A 21,095-nucleotide genomic window follows, 5' to 3' on the forward strand; every position below is an offset into this window, starting at 1 on the left:
ACATAAAACACTTGAATTTCCGCTTCCGAAAAGAAGAGAAGATGGCTGAAGTTGGATCTCAAATGATGAATACAGCTTAGTGTAGGCTAGCATCAGTCGCTAATATTAGCTACTAGTACTAGCGCTAAACGTTAGCTTATATAACGTTACCTGTCTATATGTAACTTTAAAGCAAAATTATATGTGTGTGTTGGTTATGTTGGCAACTAACCACATGGTACTTATTCTAATATAGCTAATTAAATGCTAACAGTACAGTACAGTACAGTAAAGTTAGCTTTACTGCCAATGCCAACACCCTTAAATCCGCTAGCTACTTGCTCTCACTTCAACCTCGTAGCTCCTCTTTTTCGCTGACCCCTGAACTCTCCCCGTAAGACTTCCACCTGGCATTAAACTAACTTTTATAATTGAGTTAGTTACAAGAGCTAGTTTAAGCAATTAGCATTAGTGAGATCGAGTAGCTACCGAACTTATTTAATAATTAAATATTTAATCAGTTATGTTAGAATAAGTAACATATGGTTAGTTGACAATGTGACCGACAAGACACACACACACACAATTTGGCTTAAAGTTACATATAGACAGGTAACATTATATAAGCTAACGTTTAGCGCTAGTACTAGTAGCTAACATTAGCTACTGACGTTAGCCTACACTAAGCTGTATTGTTCATTATTTGAGATTCAACTTAATGTATCAACTTCAGTCATCTACTCCTCTTTTCGTCGGAGGAAAGCAGCATTTCATATGCGTATGTGTGCGTTTTCATATGTGTGTGTGTGAATGCATTTCATATGTGTATGTGCATTTTCACATGTATGTGTGAATACATTTCATATGTGTATGTCTACGTTTTCATATGTGTGTGTGTGAATGCATTTCATGTGTATGTGCATTTTCATATGTATGTGTGAATACATTTCATATGTGTATGTTTACGTTTTCATATGTGTATGTGTGCATTTTCACGTGTGTGTGAATGCATTTATTTTGTGTATGTGTGTGTTTTCACATGTGTGCGTGAAAGTAATTCATATGCGTGTGTGAATGGTATTTCATATGCGTGTCTGAATGGTAATTCTGAATTGTGTCCCATACGGCCCCTCATATATATCACTCACTTTGCAGTCTTCTTGAAAAAAATAAAAACTGTGGTTTCCTTTTTGTGAGACATTATTGATAAACACAGAAACATGCAGAAGTCCAACAACTGATGCAAGACAATGTATTCCAAACTTCTGAAAGCCGTTGACATGTAACTCCATATTTTGAACATGTGCAAGAAGAGGAATTTTATTTTATCTCACAAGGTCTCATTCTCCACGATAACAGATTTTACACAAGGCAAGTTTATTCACACTAAGCATGTCATACACAGACGCAATTTGATATGTTACATGAATAAAAGGAATACACATATATATGAGAGTGCAACATACAGGGGTTGGACAAAATAATGGAAACACCTTCACCTCAAGATGATAATGCCCCAATCTATACAGCTAGAATTATTAAAGAATGGCATGAGGAACATTCTAATGAAGTTGAGCATCTCGTATGGCTGGCACAGTCCCCAGACCTCAACATTATTGAGCATTTATGGTCAGTTTTAGAGATTCAAGTAAGACGTCGATTTCCACCGCCATCGTCTCTAAAAGAGTTGGAGGGTATTCTAACTGAAGAATGGCTTAAAATTCCTTTGGAAACAATTCACAAGTTGTATGAATCAATACCTCGGAGAATTGAGGCTGTAATTGCCGCAAAAGGCGGATCTACACCATATTAAATTATATTTTGTTGATTTTTTAAGGTGTTTCCATTATTTTGTCCAACCCCTGTACATAGAATTGCTATAGAAAAGAATAAAATAATTTTATAAAATCTGTGTTAAAATGTTTAAAAGTTGTAGCAATGACAGTTTATTGAGACTCATATTGCAGTTTCATTCATGGATGTATGAAAAGATAAATGTTTTCAATCTGGATTTAAAAGCATCTACATTTAGGACAAATCTAATCTTTACTGTGGTCTGATCCAGTTGCTTTCTGATAAATGACTAAATGCTGCTTCTCCATGTTTAGTCTGAGCTCTTGGCTGGCTTTGCTGACCTGAGTCCGTAGATCTAAGAATTCTACTCTTAAGCCTGGTTTCCCCTGGTACTGGGAGCAGCTGCAGCTCTGTCTGTGTTGCCATGGTAATGCTTCATAACGCTTGTAACAATACACCCATGCTACACACCCATGTAACCAGAAGAAAGTTAGCTAAAAGCTCAACAAAACCAGCCCAATGAAAACAACAAGCACTTAAATGGGCGAATATCGAAAACAAGCTAATAGTCCAAGACCAGCGTATGTCATGAATCATTTCAGTACTAAGCTAACACTAAGCAGATCCAACAGTACAAGTATTATTATTCTACCACTAAAACTCACTGAATGAGCCAAAAAAAGTTTAAATATATAGGTTATTATGAAGTGGTGACTGCAAATTTTGTCTTAAATTGATAGTTTTCTGATCATAACTTGGTTTTATATGAATGAAACTTCTGTTGTTAGCTAATCCATTGTTTTGTATTACATTGAACTTGATCCCGACTATAAACCTAATGGCCCAGGGTTTAACAGGGTAAACACATTACTAATGTACTCTGGGCCTAAACGGTCCTGTGATTTCATAGACTAGTTGTAGCACTTTAAAACCTATTCTGTTGAAACTGATCAGAAGCCAGAGTGAAGATTTTAGAACTGTGATCTGTTCTTTTAATTATACAGGGTTATTCAAAAAGAATCAACCAATTTCATGACACACTGCTTCAGTTCTCAAGCATCATCATGGAATGAGTCAGTGACCATTTGAAAGAGGAGTTTTCTAAGTTCTGGAAGGCTGAACAGGGGGGCTGTAGTCGTGGCGTTCCTCCAGTAACGTTCAGTTGTTTGTTCACCCTCAGAATGGCAAGTCCTCTGCAAAAGGCGTTTAAAAGGTGTTCTCTTTGTGCTTGGCCTGCGAGATCCCCAGACCTCAACATGTGTGATTTTTTTTCTTGTGTGGATACGTAAAAGATTGCATTTATGTTCCACCACTACCCACTAACCTCAATGACCTTAAACATCGAATAACAACAGTGATTAACTCAGTGGATCATGACATGCTGATACGCATCTGGGAGGAATTCTCTTATCGCATTGATGTTGCCCGTGCTGCAGGTGGTGGACACACTGAACACTTGTAAGACAGGAAATAAAAGTTGATGGTGAGTAGAATACTTGTGACTTGGCTGGAGTTTCCCTTTGCTTTTCCTTATTAAAATATTGCATAATGAAATCGGTTCATTCTTTTTGAATAACCCTGTAGTTAAAACTCTGAATGAGCTGCAGTTGTTTAGAGCCCTTTTTTAGGAATTCCCATCAAAAGGCCTTTACATTAATCGACTGTAGTGGAGATGAAGGCATGGACAAGCTTCTCCTTTTTGGGACATTAAAACTCTTAATATAAGTTCATTAGGAAGCTCAGGAAATCTTTATTATCCCCAAGGAGGGAAATTGTGTACAGCTAACTGAATCATGGGGCAATCAACATCAGAATCAACAGTAGTATAAAAAATAAATAAATACAAAAAATAAATATCACATTGAAGTGTTTAAAAACCCAACTGCAGTGTGGACAGAGGGATTCTTCTGTGTGTTTGTCCTGCAGTTTGGCTTTGAAAATCTGCAACCAGATGGAGGCAACACAAGCTCCCTATGGAGCGAATAGCACAGGTCAGCCAAGACTGACTGAACCATCTTCAAAGATCTCACCATGTGAAGGTGTGGGAGCTCATCATGTCCTGCTACTGTACAGCACATTTTACAATGCTTTGCATTTATTCCTATTTTTAAAAGACAGTGGTGAGTATTGACTCAGTAACATAAGAATAAAGCACTTTCATAAAGGTCTGGTTGATATTCTGTTTATGTTGGTAGGAAATGTATTGATTGCTGTTATTGTTTAATCAATATTTTAATCGGGTATGGAGTTCAGTTTGCTTCATAATGCCTAAACCAGAAAGTGAGAAATGTGCCTAAAGTTTTCCACGAGCATAAATCCTGCTGAAAAGCATGTTAGCCGCACATTTACTGAGGTTACCCAAAACAGGACCTTACAGGTATAAATAAGATGAGGATAAAAATGTGGAAACATTAGTTTAGTTTTCCTTTACTAGGACAAAAAGGACATACGTATTCTAAGTCACTGAGCAATCACTGTCAATGAATCACTTTAACTCAGAGTGCAATCTGTAGATTATTTTTACGAGCAGAACATTATCTTATCTTATCTTACTTTACCTTATCTTACTTTACCTTACCCTATCTTATCTTACTTTACCTTATCTTGTCTTACCTTATATTGTCTTACCTTATCTTATCTTACCTTATCTTACCTTACCTTATCTTACTTCACCTTACCTTACCTTACCTTACCTTATCTTACTTTACCTTATCTTATCTTACCTTACCTTACTTTACCTTACCTTATTCTATCTTATCTTATATTACCTTACATTACCTTATCTTACCTTACCTTACCTTACCTTATCTTACATTAGTACATCAAACTTCACCAGAATACAGGAAATAAAGTGTTTGCTGTCCGAGGTTTTCTGAAGCCCCCCTTAGTCTTTGTGTTAATGCACCTTCTTGTGTTCAAATGAAACCTCTCCCCAGGTCTCTGCCTCTGACAGAAACACACATGATAATAGTTTCCACTTCCACATGTGCTGCTCTGTACTGTATGTTTTTATTCGGCTGCTTTCCTTTTCCCTTTGAATCCTTTTTCCGGGGAATTCAGTGGGTTAAGTGAAGTAAGGCATGTTTATTTCCCGGATATGAGGTGATTTAAGGATTCATGTTGGGACACAACACCCTGGCTTTCACACACACACACACACACACACACACACACACACACACACACACACACACACACACACACACATTGGAATTTTCCATTTGTCTTCCCGGAATACACTTTGCCTTCCCTCCCCTCTCCTCTATTCCTCACGTTTGGTGTTTTACATACCGGATGTCCATATATGAGACATGTCTCCTCCGTCTCCTCCTACTCTTCACTCTGTGTTACTGAAAGTTTTACTGGAAGCCCCGCCCCGCTCCTCTCCCCGCACCACCCCCTCCCTCCCCGCCCCCCCGGTGCCTCCCCGCTCCCTAAAACCAGCGCACCCGCCGTGTGCCGCCACATTATCTGGCTGTGGGATCACTGTCGGACTGTGCGCACATTCACTTGAAGTCTAGTGTGTTTTGGTGATATTTCAGAGTGTAAACATGGCGCAGATCAACACCTGCCTCAAACGGACCTTCACCATCTTCAACATCCTCTTTGCGGTGAGTAAACATAGGCGTGTTCAGGTCTGGGGTCCGCACACGTGCATTATGGGAATTTAAAGTGCGTAGTGGACCGGACACTGGCAGGCCGTGTTTGGAGGTTATGATATGATATATTTGACACCTTATATCCACTTAAATGCTCATAACAGGTAAGAAAAGAACATAATGTAATAAATCAAACATACTAATTTCATGTTATTGATGTTAAACTTTATTGGAGAGCAAAAGACGCACTGAAAAGCCAAATAAATGAGTTAAAGTTACAAATATGCATTCATTCCAAACCTTTTAAGTTTATTGACCTGGCATTTGTGCTCCTGTTTGTCAGTATCAAATTTATGCACAGTCATCTTCAACACAATGTTACACCTAAGTAATCTGACCTTTTATGATCTTTTTGTGCACTTTTCCCGAGTCCAGATCATAAAAACCTACTGATTTAATTGTTTTCAGGTGATTGTGTGTGTGTGTGTGTGTGTGTGTGTGTGAGACTGATTGAGGGTGTGGCCTAAGTTGATTAAGACTTGGTAATTAGGTATGCAGAATTCTTAGGCAGCTCAGGGAAGATGTTTTACTGAAGAAAGAGATTTACGCCTAAGAATCCACATTAGAGGTGCCACCAAGGATTTGGGCCCAGTGGGGAAAAAAGATATGACTTTGGTGATGGTATGCTGCAAAGCCTAAAAATGTAACACTGCAGGCATTGATTAATATTCTGCTGACAATAGATTTTACAATTTAATGATAAGGTTGATGAGAAAGGTTCAAGCCATCTTTTACATTTTAATATATTTTTTAATGATAACAGTAATAGATTTTTTTTTACATTTATATACAAGACAAACTGGATTTTATTCCCTTTTTTGTCCAAAGCAAAACTAATGCAAATAATGTTTATTAGTGCCTTGTGAAGCAAGATTGTCTTATAGTGATAGGTTGATTTTAAATAAATAAATAATAGTCAAATTAAAAAAAAAAAGGACTTTATTATGGGGTCCCTGTCAGTCAAGGGCCCTCAGAATCATCACTGCTTTCCTCCTCCTTTGGGTGTCCATGTTTTAAAATATATAAAATGTCTTTAGAGATGATGCAACACTCATAAAATGGCCGAACTGTTGGAGCAGACAATCAAATGAAGGCCTTCGGGGGGGGGGCTTAATAAGCATTAACATGGGCCAAAGACTAAATGTAGATGAGGGTTTTACTGTCCTTAAGGATCAATGTGCTGGACACTTGCTGGACTGAAAATCAACCCAAGACTACGTCTGTGAGCAGGCTGTGCTGTTTGTTCAGGACAATGCCCCTTCACATGTACCCAAACAGTCCACTGCTTTGCATGCCAACGAAGGCATCAAATCTGAACACTTAATGATTCTTACTTCCCTGAAAGAACTTATTTGCTTTCCTCAAACATGACATTTACACCAATGGAAGATGGATGCCAAGGAAGAGCTTTTGGGAGGCTGTGTTTACTGCTTCAGCAGAGGTGGACTCTGAACAGATCCAGAGACAGTCACTGAAGAATGTCTGTTTCTTAGAAAGATGGAAATATTCTGACGCTTTCTTTTAATCAAGAAAAATAGGGAAAGAACACTTCTTGAAATCCAGCTCTCTAATAGTTAGTGGCATAATTATGCACATAGGCCTGTAAGAGACCAAAGCCACTTTTCCTGTGTCGCTTATTTGATCCTTAATAACATTTTGGATTGACTGAGTTCATTGTATTTGTTGAATACAACTAATCCAGAAAAATACCTCATAGCTATGCACACAGTGTGAACCAAGCACTATCAGTGTTTGTCATTGTCAAAGTTGTGCACAGTCATCTTCAGGGCAGCAGTGTTTGATTACTATGTAACTAGATTAAAGTCTAATCTAATGTTTGGATGGTTTGTTCTTGTTTAACTAATCCTCTAACTTTTGTGGCCTAGTTTTTGTATATTTTTTGCATAGGCTATCCATTGTTTTCACTATTCTATGAATAGATAGTTTACTACTTTTTTGAGCATACAGTCTGCCTTTATTGATTTTATACACTTTTAATTCATATAATAATGTTCTACAGGTGGTTGATTTTGACTTCAACAATGAATAGAGGAATGAATGGATCATTTAGTCAATAGTACAGTAGGGAAGGCTGTAACACCTTTACATAGATTAACTTACTAAACTTGAATGTAAAAGAAGAAAGCTGCAAATAACTGAAGGTTTAACAGGTCAGCAAAATAATCAGTGATTTTTCTCTTTATTGTCACATAGTTTAAGTCTGCTTTGGGTTAAAGTTTTGTAGTTGCTGCTCTGGTTTCTGTTTTGGGTTTTAAGAGCTGCTTTCCAGTCCGTTTTGAGCAAAACAACAATTAAACGTAATAGAAAGCAGCTGTTTATTTTCCCCTTGTGCACAGATTGAAGCCCATAGAAATGACTTCATTCTGTCCTGAATAAACTGGTTCAGTCTTTGATGGTCCCTGGGCTCATTGTCTCAGTTACCTGCCCATCCTGTTCATGGGTGTGTTTGTCTTTACATGAGCTGCAATTAAAAGCTGAGTTTTATAGCTTTGTGAGAATTCACCTCATCATTTGAGCCACATGTGATTTAGTCACAGAACTGAGCATCGGGTTATCGAGGCTGTATTTTTGATCTTGTGTGAGAGCAGCATTATGCAAAAACTGTTGCACATATTTACATGAAATGTGGAGGAAGGGTAGGGTGTGAGCCAAGGATGAACACATTAAATGTTGGAGCAGCGGCAGGAATTTGTTTGTGCTTTTTCTAGCATTGTTTTATAGGATGTTGGCTTGAACTGAGGCCTTGGCAGAAGTATGCACTCTAGGAATGTCTTTATTATGTATAGTTCATGTCAGGACTGCAGCTAACAGTTTCATTATTGAGTTTTTGTTTTTTTGGGTTTTTTTTTTTAACTCTTGAACAAGTAATGGTGATAGCTCCTGAATATGTATTTTAATCTATTAATTTACTTACAGTTACAATTCAAAGTAGAATAATTTTAACATCATGCAATATTCATGTTTTTACACAAACTAAGCACTTTTATTAAAGTACCCCTTAAGTCTGGGACATTTCCCTTTGTGAGGAAGGTGTCCTCTGTGTTTTGTTTTTTTGTTTTTTTTGACTTTCTATGAATCTCATATGAACTCTGGTTTTTGTTTCAGATTGTCGGTGGTCTTATCATTTTGGTCGCTCTACTGGCTCAGGTCTTCACCAACCTTCATGGAGGAGAAGATGTAAGACCAATCACTACCACCCATTGTGTAACTGAATTTGTGAGCAACTGAAAGCAGAATCTAAAACTAGGCAAATGCTAACTTGACTGTTTCCCTTGCATTCAGATGGTGGATCGCACCGTCGCCCTCATTCTCCTCTATGTTGTGGGCATCATCACCATGGCGATCGCCATCCTCGGAGCCTACGGAGCCCACAAAGAGAGCAAAGGGGCTCTGATAGCAGTGAGTACAAAGAGACATATAAAACTCTTCGCTGTTGATATTCATTATAAAGTTACTTTTCCTGAAATAAGCCACATGATAATCTCCATATTTTCTATGAATGTGTCTTTTTTTCACTTTTTTGTTATCTTCTTTCCTTTTTGAGAATATTTGGAACACTCCATTTAGTTCTGACTAAACAAGCATGTTTGAAACTTAATGACATTGATAAGTTATAGTGGTTAAGTAGATGTTCCAGCCATCCTCAGCAGACTGACTGTCTCTGTTTGTCTGCAGTTCCTCGTCTGTATGGTCATTGGAAGTCTGATGATGCTTCGAGCTGGAGTCACCAACGCCATTGCCCGACCCAATGTAAGGACACTGACTGCTGTGGCTTCTACTGAGTCATCTGCTACTGATATTTTATGTATAATGTAGTTACTTATTGGTTTGGAAGTGCTTTGTAAAATATTATTACACACCCTTGAATGTAAGTGCACATGCACCAATAACAGAATTACATTGTCATATGAGCTCAAAGTTACATAGTTGCCTTCCAGATGCATCACACAGTATTTATTTAACATTTACTAAACAATGATTCCAAACACTAGTTCCAGCTTCACACTAGGATCCAGAAAGTGTTCATCAAATATGAAACTATTAACCATTTAACATGGCATTACAATTACAAGTTGCAGTGATTCTCTTAAATTCTTGCAAATCATTGCATAAACATTAACAAACACTAATTAAAATTATCATCTTTGACCTGTTATAATCCAATTTGTAATTTTTAAGTAAATTATTCTATATCCCAAAATGAAAGCCAAAATCGCATACATTATAACATTACTAATAATTCAGTTGATTGAACTCACAACATAACATTTCTTAATGATAACCTCCTAAAGGTTTAATGATTGTGTCATTCTTTGTGAATGTGTGTATAGTCAGAATCTTTGTGACAAGGAAGAAATGAAAGTCACTGTTGGTCTTACACTGAATTATACAGAATGTCAGCAAACCAATTACCAGGAGTCTTTTCATCAGAATTGACGTAATCTAATGGGGAACCAGCAGATGGCAGGATTTAGTGATTATTGACTCGAGCTTTCAGGGTGTGTGTGTGAGTGAGTGGCAGGTCCATCTGCTTATCTTCAGCATGTGACATTAGAATGTAAAAATCACTGTAAGGGCTAGTTTGAGCTATTTATTACTGTCTGTCAGCGTATTTAAACATCTCCAAAGTAATTAAGGCATATATGAAATGTTACTCTACATAAAAGTACAACATCTTGCAAATATGTCACTAAATCACAACTAACTCATAACTTGAGTAAATGTTGGCTGTACTGAACCCTCTGTCTCTGTTTTTAAGGTGGAAACTGTGTTGGATGAGAAGTTCCGACACCTTCTACCTCTGGACCAACAAACAGAGGACAAAAAGGAATTGATGGACATCATGCAGACCAAGGTAAGACAAGTCCACACACACACACACACACACACAAAGGTTAAAGGAAGGAAGTGAACGTTGGAGACTCAATGCCTCCTCTTAATAACACCAGGGAGCAGTAGTGGACCAGAAAATGGTCTGCAAATTTCAGAATAGCCATCAGTGTGGTCAGTCATTGCATTTTTACTGTGAATTTATATTATCAGATATCTCCCTCCAACAAAAATGCAGACAACTCTAGATAAGGCTGAAGCAACACTGACTTGTGTTTTGCTCTATATTTATCACTTAATTTCTTTGAAACTGAATGTTGTTTCTTCATGGTTGTCACGTTACTTTATAAAAACTTTCAGCTGTCATTACATTAACTGCTGTCTTCACTGTTGTTTTTACCAGAAGTTAGAATTAGCCTGAGTACAGCTCTTCTACTTCCTGTTTATTGTACATTGAACCGAGTCGGATGTCCCACTACATATCCCTGCAGTGAAATAACTGTGAGGATAATGATAATTCTGGGTACATTTTCAGTTTTCTTATGTTGACATATTAACCATGACTCCTCACGCATATTGGAAAACAGATTCAGACTTTTTCCATATTTATGTTTTAAAAATGCTGCAAACCACTTAGGAAAGTAATATTTTGGTAGTTTTTTGTTTTGTTTTGTTTTTTTTTGTTTTTTTGGTAAAATGTTTTCATGTTACATTTTCTTACACTAACTTTTATTTATTGGCCCTGAAAGTGTTTTAACAAAAATAAGCCTGCAGATGAAAAGCTGTTTCTCAGACCAGTTTGCACTCCCAGCATTCTGTGCAGGGCGCCTGGGTGTGTCCCTGGCACTCTGATTGGCTGCCTGCCACGATGCAGCATAGATGAGAGGAAGTAGATTTGTTTTTATCACAAGTAGTATTCACAGCAGAAGGCAGACGTTTACTCCATAATCCTGCACAGGTTCATGTGTTTGTCGCTTCCACATTTACAGTCCCAGTTAAATGTAAAGATGTCAGATGATAAGAAAGTAACTGATGGCTATGACTTATCAGTTTGTCCTGAATTCTTCTCCTTTTTGTCTTCACTTCTTTAATTTGTCAGTAGACTTTACAGCTGTCAAAATGAAACTGTCATCGCTAACCTTGTAAAACTATCTGGGACTTTCTCATTCTGTCTATACTTTCTGTTGACTGGCGATGATAAACACAATACACAGGTTATTTAATATACTGTTCCATACTCTGCAGCTCTTAAAAAAGCTGAGATAAAAACAAATGAGAAGATGCATGAGCATAGACAAAAACAACAAACTGAAAACCACAGTAATGCTCTGTGACCTTCATCAGCCATGAAACGGGTGGAAACAAAAGCCCACATCCTGCAGCCTCCTTCATACACTGTGACTTTATAATGTTTCGGATCCATGCGACAGGACAGGTTTGACGTTTAAATTGAATAAAGGTATTTTGGTTCTGATTGAGATCACTACGGTTCTCCAGACGGATGTCAAAATTACGAAGAAGTATTGAGCCTTTTTTTTTATTCTGGCTCTTATATCTTCCTCTGTGCCACCAGATTCAGTTATTTTACCTCCCAGGTATATGAATTCATCATCTTCCATGGGCTCTCCTCTGATACGCAAAGGCTCAATCTGTTTGTTTTGAATGCGTAGGCCTACTCTGTGTGTTGTTTATTGCAAGGCATTCCCTTTTTTCTGCGTGTCTTGAGGCTGGTGTGCAATCAGAGGAAATTCCAGATCCTCTCATTTACCCTACAGTGTCCACTGGATACCTTTTCCTGAGCTGGCAAAAGCTGTTTTTTTGCTAGTGTTGCAGTATGTTCCAGAATGATTTTCAGTCAACACTTATCGAATGATTTTTCAGAATCGACAAAACATACAGAATGGTTATTGCCATTCTATCGTCTGTTCTACAGTGATTCTGTGTGACATCTGGTCCGTGCATGATCACTCTTTTGTGAAACCACCCTCTTCATCTCTGGCTGCTTTCATTCTCTCAAATATGACATGGGTGAGGATCTTGCTGGGTATGGCGAGTAGGTTGATTTCCCCTTTACATGTTGCACTTGAATAGGTCTCCACTCTTGGGCAACTTCATGAGGAGCTTCCAGTGTGATGGTATCTCTTTTGTGATCCATATCAAGTTCAGTGGAGTATGTAGTTGTTCAATTATAATTTTTCAACCTTCATTAAGAGCCTCTGCTGGAATATTGCTGTTTTCTGCTGCCACCATTATTTACACTTTGCAGATCTCTTGTCTAGTTAGCTCTGCTGTATTGATGCTTAGCAAATTTCCTGGTATGAATTGGGGTGGATTCTGTGGTGACAACCTATTAAACACCTTCTGAAAATGTTCTTTCATCTTGTTCTGGAGTCTGCTGGATGAACTGAAGAGGGCAAAAAACAGAAGTGGACAATAACTGTTGAGGCCCAACGCTCCTCACAGAGGAAAGAGGACTAACTCACTATCTTATGTCTTGTTCGTTTTATGGTGCTGTCAGTGGGTGGGGAGACTTCAGAGTATACCACAGATCAAGGGTTTACTGAATGAATCAGCAACTATTTTGATCATATTTGGAATTTTCCAGACATACTGACAATTTTTTTGCAGGTTCTGCTTTGTTGTTGTAGAAGTAATAATAGTTGTAAAGTAATAACATAATAGAAAGATTGACTGAAAATAGTCATCGGTCAAATGCGGGGTATTTTCCTTTAGCTCAGAAAATGGATGTTGAGGCTATATTTGTTTCCTGTCACTTGCGTCCTAATAAGCTGCTGAGAGATGGAACAAGGTGATTAAATGACAGAGAAATGAGTGATCAGATATTATAACCATAACTCTATGGTATTGTTTGATCAGTTTAGCTGGAGTCTGTAGATACATAACCCGATGAACTTGAGGATAATGCACTTGAAGCGTAGCGCTGTGTTGGATTGTAAAGGTTCTTGAAACTAAACTTCATCTTCTGCGTTTGCCTCTAATTGACCTAACATTACTGTGTGCTGCAAGTGTAGGCAGTAAAAATGTCAGATCATCTACTCTGCAACTGTAAACTCTATGGATGTATTAAAAGACCATATTGTATCCTATGTATTTAGTAATAGTAGAACATCCATAGTTGTGCAATGTTTAGTCAAACCAGACATCACATCATCTGAGGTATATTTAAGTCATCTTGGTGACATATTTTAAAACACACTATTATTGATTTGGGCTCATTTTTGTTCTTTTTTTTTTTTTTTTTTAATTTCTCTAGCATATTTTCAACTGCGCATTTTTAGACCTACATGTTTTTAACTGTGAATCTCACTTGTATGTTTTAAAGATGCAGCAAAAAAGCACTTACACTAACTTTCCCAGGGGCCTATATCAATGATATCAGCATAGTGCAAAAGGCAGATTTTATTTTTTTTTCTTTTAACCATCATCAGTAAGATTATGGAAGAACATTTGCTATGTCTGTCTTATATTCACCTCTACATGTGTCATGGTCCTCTGCTAATATCACAAGGCCAATGACCCCTCTGTGTGTTTCTTCTTTTTTAGCTGCACTGCTGTGGTCTTTACAGCTACAAGGACTGGGAGGGCAACATCCCTGACTCATGTCTGTGTGCTGAGGAGGAGGAAGAGGAGACATGCCAGGTCATCAACCACAAAGTCAGTATCAGCATCAATGCATATCATATTACATCATACATTCTGTTTATAATGTTGCTGATGGGTTTCTTCTTACGTCTCATCCAGCATCACCAGCTGCAGAAGTCTATCTACAGTAAGGTCAGTAAACCACTCTTTAACTTCATTTTATTACAGTGAATTGATTTCTGAGAATTGCAAAATAAAACATTGAAGAAAACGATGCTTTCACCTACATGTCATATGAAAACAATGAAACATGCCATTTATTTTTCTCCCTCTCCAGCCTTGCTTCCCCATCTTGCTTCACTACGTTACACTGTTTGTTGACATCATGATTGGCATCGCCTTCACTCTGGGTCCTCTGGCAGTGAGTATTTAGTCATCTTTTTAATATGATGATGGGATTTCTGAGATGGACTGAACAGTTAAAAAACAAGGCAGGGCCTCATCAAAGCTTCAGAAACACTGGATCCTACCTTGGCCATATTGTAAATAATTCAGATGAGGTTGCATGGCACAGGTTTTACTACAGTTTTCCTCAGTTTCAACAAATGACCCCAGGTCCTTCACATGTAGCAGAGACATTGTTGACGATGTCAGCAAACAATTACTACACAAAACGAATCCTCTAGTGAATTTTTCATTTTGAATTTTACTCTTTATGAAGTTTTATACATATAACTCTTGAGGACATCATATTAACTGGATTTACTGTGTTTTTCTGTAGCTGCTGGGCATGGCTCTGTCCTCCATCATGATCCACCAGCTGCGTTACCCCAACAGACCCACCGTGCTGGTTGTGCCCGCCGTCTTCACCCCGCAGCCTCCAAAATACCAGGAGCTGCACAATCCTCCTGCATACTAAGTCTGCTGCAGGCATGATGATCGCCCCTCTTTTTCTTCTGACAAGGGTTAACCTGATGCACAGGTTCGGGAAACAGTTGTTTGTGGTGTATCTATGTTTTTCTTTGAATTGGAGGCAATATTCTGGATTGACTTTGAGAGTCACCTTTGAGATCTGCAATGTTTGAGAAAACAGTCTGACATTGTCATTCATGTTTTTCTCTGAGCGCACCTCAAGGAGGCTATTGATGTTTCCATAGTAACAATGCATGACTCTGATAATTGTAAAGCTGTTCTGATGAACCAGATGATGAGCTCATTGTTTCATGTCTCTCATAGCATCTTTAAGGAATGAAAAGTTAAGATGTGCGTCATGCAGAATAGCCCCTATGACTGTTAGAATATGTTACTGTACAGTTATTGATTAGCATTGACATGCAAGCAGCACTTTTGCTGCAGTTGGATGTAGAGCTGCTGTCTCTTTAGTTCCTAACTATAATAAAGCAACGCATTTCTAAACTGAACATGTAAAGTGTGTAAAATTTTAAAATGTGCAAAGAAAATAAATATCAGATGAATGTAACAAAATTGACTTAAAGGTAGAAATGGCATTAAATGTTACTGGTATAGCAACATGGCAACATAGATTTGTACCGTAAGAAATATATTCATTTGTTGTAAAACCAAGGGGTGAACAAGTGGAAATGTCTTTTTGCAATTTCCAAATGATAAGCAATTCAGTTTGCCAGCAAACTATTCCTGTTTTCCAGATAAACTACTTGCGTCTCAAACAATGGTCCCTTTTTCCCAAAAGGAACTTAAACGCCTAAATGTTTTTGTGCAGAAATTACACTGAATGAATACTGAAACAAAGTTGTTATACTACAGAACTGTGTATGAAAGGAATTGCACTATAATAAAAGCAATTATTTACACTCTGCTTTTTATAGCCCTGACTGGAGGCATTATTTTGGGGGGGTTGTGTGTCCATCCAGTATCTAAGTATCATCTTAAATTGTCAAATTTCTTCTTGGATGACCTGATTTCAGTCTGGTATGACATCCTTTATTTAACCAGTTAAATCTCAATCAGAATAAAATCTCCTTTTCATTGGAGACCTGGTCAAGGAAAGTGTCACAATCCCTGCTCCAACAATGATTCCAAGTGAAGACGTGACAAGCAGTGAATAGTATATCTTGTTCGGATGCAATAAAACATGGACAAGAACAGTTGGGATCATTTCAGATCAGTCTGTACAGTATTCCATGAAGAAGGTGATTTTGTTGTGACTCATCATTTGTAGGATATTGATTTCAGTGTTTACACATTTACTGACACAGTAAATAGTGTATGAAATCTGTGGGCATGTACAGATGCTTCCTTCTATGTGCAGCCCTTTACCAGGGCCTGCTGCCTGAAAGAATGTCGCGTCACTGGCAGGAACAATCCGCTGTCCAGATGCAAATCTACACCAGTGAGTTAAACAGGTTCTTTGAGATGCTTTGAAGTGGTACACCAGGTAAGAGAAACAAGGAACTGTTTCACTGAATCGACCTCTCAGTGGGACTCTCATGTTGTAGTGCAAAATGAATAAAGGAATAGAGATGACTTCACAGGCTCCACTGGAGACTCCACTCCATACTTACTGAATAAATTCTGTTAATTAAAAGCACTAACCAGTGCCATGAACATCAGTGGATGCAAAATACAACTGCTTAATTATGCAGTGTTTTAACAAGCTTTACACCTCCCAGTGGCCCACAGTGAATAAGCCTCCTACATTAATCCAATAAAGTACAATATTTGTGTTTAGCCAGCACTCCGCATCCACAATGATATACAATACTACAAACCTACTGCTTACCCAAGACATGTACTGAACCTTTAAGCTGCTGGTTTATCAACTCCTCACCCCTGCCTGACCCTTGGGTGTCAGAGGGTCTCAATAGCTATGGAAGAAGGAGCATAAGAGATGATAATGTGCATGACAGCGTGTACATCTGATGGAAAAATACAACATGAACAGTGGGTTAGACTATTCCTGTGTATGTGCCTTATTTTTATTATGTCTCTTCATTGTTGTTGGAACATCATGATCTGTCCCACAAAGCACCTGAGACCCGAGCAGGAATTGTTTCTGTAAGACACAGGTGTCAAACATGTGGCCCAGGGGCCAAATCCGGCCCGCCAAATGGTCCAATCCAGCCCATAGGATGAATTAGTGAAATGCAAAAATTACACTGAAGATATTTTCAGTCAATGGTGTAAAAAATCATTTTAACTCAGGTTCCACATACAGACCAATTAGATCTCAATTGGATTAGGTCAGTAAAAGAGTATCATAATAACTTATAAATAATGACAACTGCAGATTTTATCTTTGTTTTAGTGAAAAAAAGTAAAATTACTTGAAATTGTTTACATTAACAAACTATCCTTTTACAAAAAATGTGAATAACCGGAGCAAATATGAACAACCGGAAATGTCTTAAGAGAAGTAAATGCAATTTTACCAATATTATACCTGGTACTATATGTTTTGTGTATTTGTAATTGTAACGTACGTTGTAACGCACATGTGGAAATTATAAACTGAGGCAGAATATTGTTAAAATTGCACTTGTTTTTCTTAAGACATTTCAAGTTGTTCATGTTCTTCAGATTTTTAAGGAAGCGGTGTAGATGTAAACATTATCATAATGTAATTTTACTTTTTTCACTGTTATTATTTTACTGGTCTGGCCCACTTAACATCCTACTTGGGTGAATGTGGCCCCTGAACTAAAATGAGTTTGACACCCCTGCTGTAAGACGAAGTCTTAACGTTAGCACTACAAACACACACACACACACACACACACACACACATGCAAATATTGTTATGATTACTGTTGAGTGTGACAGTTTCTTACTCTGTATAAGAAACTATGGTCCTAGTCAGCCAACTGCTGTAACTGCTGTATGTACTTGATGTAGGGGAAAAATGGAAAATCATCAGTTCTATGCACAAGTATACAGCGAAACTGTAGTCGTTATTCAGTGCACATCACACAGCTACTATTAATCCTCAGTTGAACTTCACTGCTGTTTTGTAACAGCTACTGACTGACTCCATCCCCTGTTGAACCCCACTTGAACTCTTAAACATTATGAGTGAACTGATGTTTGTAATAACAATGCTTGGTCTGTACTGAGATGTGTGGCATGGCCGACATATCAGGTCTGCACCATCTGTTGAACATGAGCTGTCAATTAATATCAAAGACTGCTTTGCACCTGCACCATCTGTTGAACATGTATCGTCATATGTTTTAATGCATTAAAGACTCTTTGTTCCTTAAAAGAAATGTGCCTTTGCTGATAAAGAACCCTAATTAATCACTGAATGTAACAATCAATTCTTTGTTTCTGTGCATATAAAATCCTGATGATGATGTACTCTGCATCGATTCCTGTGCAGTTGCTGACATTCATTTTGCTGGTTTCAGTTCTTCTGCTCAGAAGTTATATAAATATACTAAAACAATTTTCTCTTTACTGGTCTCCTTTATCTGGTCGAATTTCCACCACACTTGACTCCTTGCAAGTAAACGTTTTATAAGATTCCAGTGACTCTGTCTTTTGTCTCAGAATTTTTCTATCAACATCACAGCATAAATAGCTCAGCTAATGAAGTATTAGAAACTAATAATGGTCATTGAAACTGAGTTAACCATGACTGTTACAAAACATGAAACACATACTGATATACAGTCGTCGTCAAAATTATTCATACCCCTGCCATTTTTTGTAACTTTTTGTTTTTGTGATGAAATGAACGAGTTTTGTCAAGTTTGTTTGTGACTTATATGTGATACACAAGTGAGGAAATAAGAACAAATGATACTTGGAGAAATACTTTATTTCAGGAGTATTTTATTAGAGGATTTCTAAAAAACGCCATGTTCAAAATTATTCATACCCTAGGTTTATTAAGTCCAAAGTCTTTTCTTAATAGTCAATAGAGTAGCCTTTTTTCTTGATAATGGTTCCTGTAAGTGTCCACAGGTTCTCTTCTGTCTCCTGTGAGGTTTTGGTCCACTCTTCCAGGACCAAAGCCTCCAGCTGGGTCCGGTTGGATGGTCTCCTACCCATCACTCTGGTCTTTAGCTCCCTCCACAGATCCTCTAAATGATTTAGGTTAGGACTTTGACTGGGTCACGTCCTTGAACCACTACTGCACTACCTTGGTGGTATGCTTGGGGTCAGTGTCCTGCTGGGACATCCAATCAGGACCAGTCTAGAGTTTCTCAGCACTTTCACGCTGTCATCCAGGATGTTGATATAATTATGTTAAATTCATGATGCCTTGTAACTTCATGAGGTTTCCAGTGCCACTAGCAGAGAAGCATCCTAGCATTATAGGTTATAACCATAGCATTATGTTGCCACCAAAATAACCGAGGTATGAAGGTATCACAGACAACCGTCCAGCCAGTATTGCACAAAGGAGTTCTCCATGGATGCAGACACAGGAAGATGGCATGACTCAAGATGAAACATCAGGAGGCTCATCTGGCATTTCCTAGAGCTCTTCTTAACCAAGATCCAAGCTTTTGGTCATCAATCCAGTGATTTGATGAAACAAAGATGGAGTTGTTTGGCCACATGGATGTTGACTGCATCTGAAGGAAGCAAGGAGAAGAACGCAAGCTGAACACAGCCCCAACCATCAAGCATGGTGGTGGCAACATAATGCTATGGGGTTGCTTTTCTGCTAGTGGCACCGAGAACCTCATCAAGATACAGGGCATCATGAAAAAGGAGGATTATATTAACATCCTGGATGACAATGTGGAAGTGTCTGCTGAGAAACTCTAGATTGGTCCTGACTGGACGTCCCAGCAGGACACTGACCCCAAGCATACCATCAGGGTAGTGCAGTAGTGGTTCAAGGACATGACCCAGTCAAAGTCCTAACCTAAATCATATAGAGAATCTGTGGAGGGAGCCAAAGACTAGCGTGATGGGTAGGAAACCATCCAACCGGACCCAGCTGGAGGCTTTGGTCCTGGAAGAGTGGACCAAAACCCCACAGGAGACAGAAGAGAACCTGTGGACACTTACAGGAACCATTATCAAGAAAAAAGGCTACTCTATTGACTATTAAGAAAAGACTTTGGACTTAATAAACCTAGGGTATGAATAATTTTGAACATGGCGTTTTTTAGAAATCCTCTAATAAAATACTCCTGAAATAAAGTATTTCTCCAAGTATCATTTGTTCTTATTTCCTCACTTGTGTATCACATATAAGTCACAAACAAACTTGACGAAACTCATTCATTTCATCACAAAAACAAAAAGTTACAAAAATGGCAGGGGTATGAATAATTTTGAGGACGACTGTATATCCAGCAACAAAAGAGGACAGCAGCCACATTGAGAGGAAGATAATATCTCCAGATGAGCCCAGGACCTAAAGCTACATTCACACTCCATCCCTAAAGTAACCCAAATCTGATCTCTACACTCATGTGCAACTCAAGCCAAATGAAAAGGTATCTGATTTTTTCAATTCTGATCTAGACCTCTTCTATGTGCAGTTGGAAACCAAGTCCAGAGCCAGTATTTTTAATGTGACCTCAGTCTAAACAGTCAGATTAGAATTTATACTCTAGATCAGGGGAGTCACGCTCATTTTAGTTCAGGGGCCATTTACAATTCAATAGGAGGTCAAGAAGGCCAGACCAGTAAAATATTAACATAATAACTTATAAATAATATCACTGCAAAACTTTTCTCTCTGATTTTTAGAGTAAAAAGAGTAAAGTTAAATAATGTAAATGTTTACATTTACAAACTGTCATTCAAAAAAGGTAAATAACATGAACACCTTGAAATTTCTTAAGAAAAATACATGCAATTTTAATAATATGCCTCAGTTTATTATTTACACAACTTATAGATCAGGATGGATCTACAAAAGCTGAAAACATTAAGTAAGTGTTTTTCTAAAGAAATGTCATAGTTATTACACTTAAAAAATTTAGTTCAATGCACTAAATTCCAAGTTTATTTAACTAAAAATATTTCGTAATAATAACTATGCAAAGTGTAGAGGAAGTAAAGCAGTAAACCTCAAGCTGGTGTAACCATACATAATCAAGGTACAATATAACCACACAGAGAATTCTCTGGAGGCAATGATCATATAGGAGCATGCAGCAAACCCACAGAGATGTCCATTACTGATTTACACGCTTAAGTATAACCTATGAGACTTCTGTTGAACCCCTGCTGATGTTGAACTCTGCTGAACTTTATTGACCC

The 21,095-nt window shown here is 38.0% G+C and overlaps 1 protein-coding gene across 1 annotated transcript; it reads left to right on the plus strand.

The window, feature by feature from the left end:
- The first annotated feature begins 5,222 nt into the window (after window positions 1-5,222).
- Window positions 5,223-15,732, plus strand: LOC115430745 (tetraspanin-8-like). The gene is made up of 9 exons (XM_030150937.1): window positions 5,223-5,384; window positions 8,559-8,630; window positions 8,736-8,852; window positions 9,129-9,203; window positions 10,213-10,308; window positions 13,848-13,958; window positions 14,046-14,078; window positions 14,224-14,307; window positions 14,668-15,732. Exons 1-9 carry the CDS (start codon window positions 5,325-5,327, stop codon window positions 14,803-14,805), a joined length of 786 nt encoding a protein of 261 aa, XP_030006797.1. The 5' UTR covers window positions 5,223-5,324; the 3' UTR covers window positions 14,806-15,732.
- Window positions 15,733-21,095: the final 5,363 nt, after the last annotated feature.

Source organism: Sphaeramia orbicularis, chromosome 12 (assembly GCF_902148855.1).
Source record: "Sphaeramia orbicularis chromosome 12, fSphaOr1.1, whole genome shotgun sequence".
Classification (NCBI taxonomy): Eukaryota; Metazoa; Chordata; class Actinopteri; order Kurtiformes; family Apogonidae; genus Sphaeramia; species Sphaeramia orbicularis.

Excerpts from the sequence above, each read along its gene's own strand:
- LOC115430745 (XM_030150937.1), top strand. The coding sequence starts at position 5,325 with ATGGCGCAGATCAACACCTGCCTCAAACGGACCTTCACCATCTTCAAC. Across the intron at positions 8,631-8,735 it reads ACCTTCATGGAGGAGAAGAT|ATGGTGGATCGCACCGTCGC; the intron begins GTAAGACCAATC and ends CCTTGCATTCAG. Across the intron at positions 13,959-14,045 it reads GCCAGGTCATCAACCACAAA|CATCACCAGCTGCAGAAGTC; the intron begins GTCAGTATCAGC and ends CGTCTCATCCAG.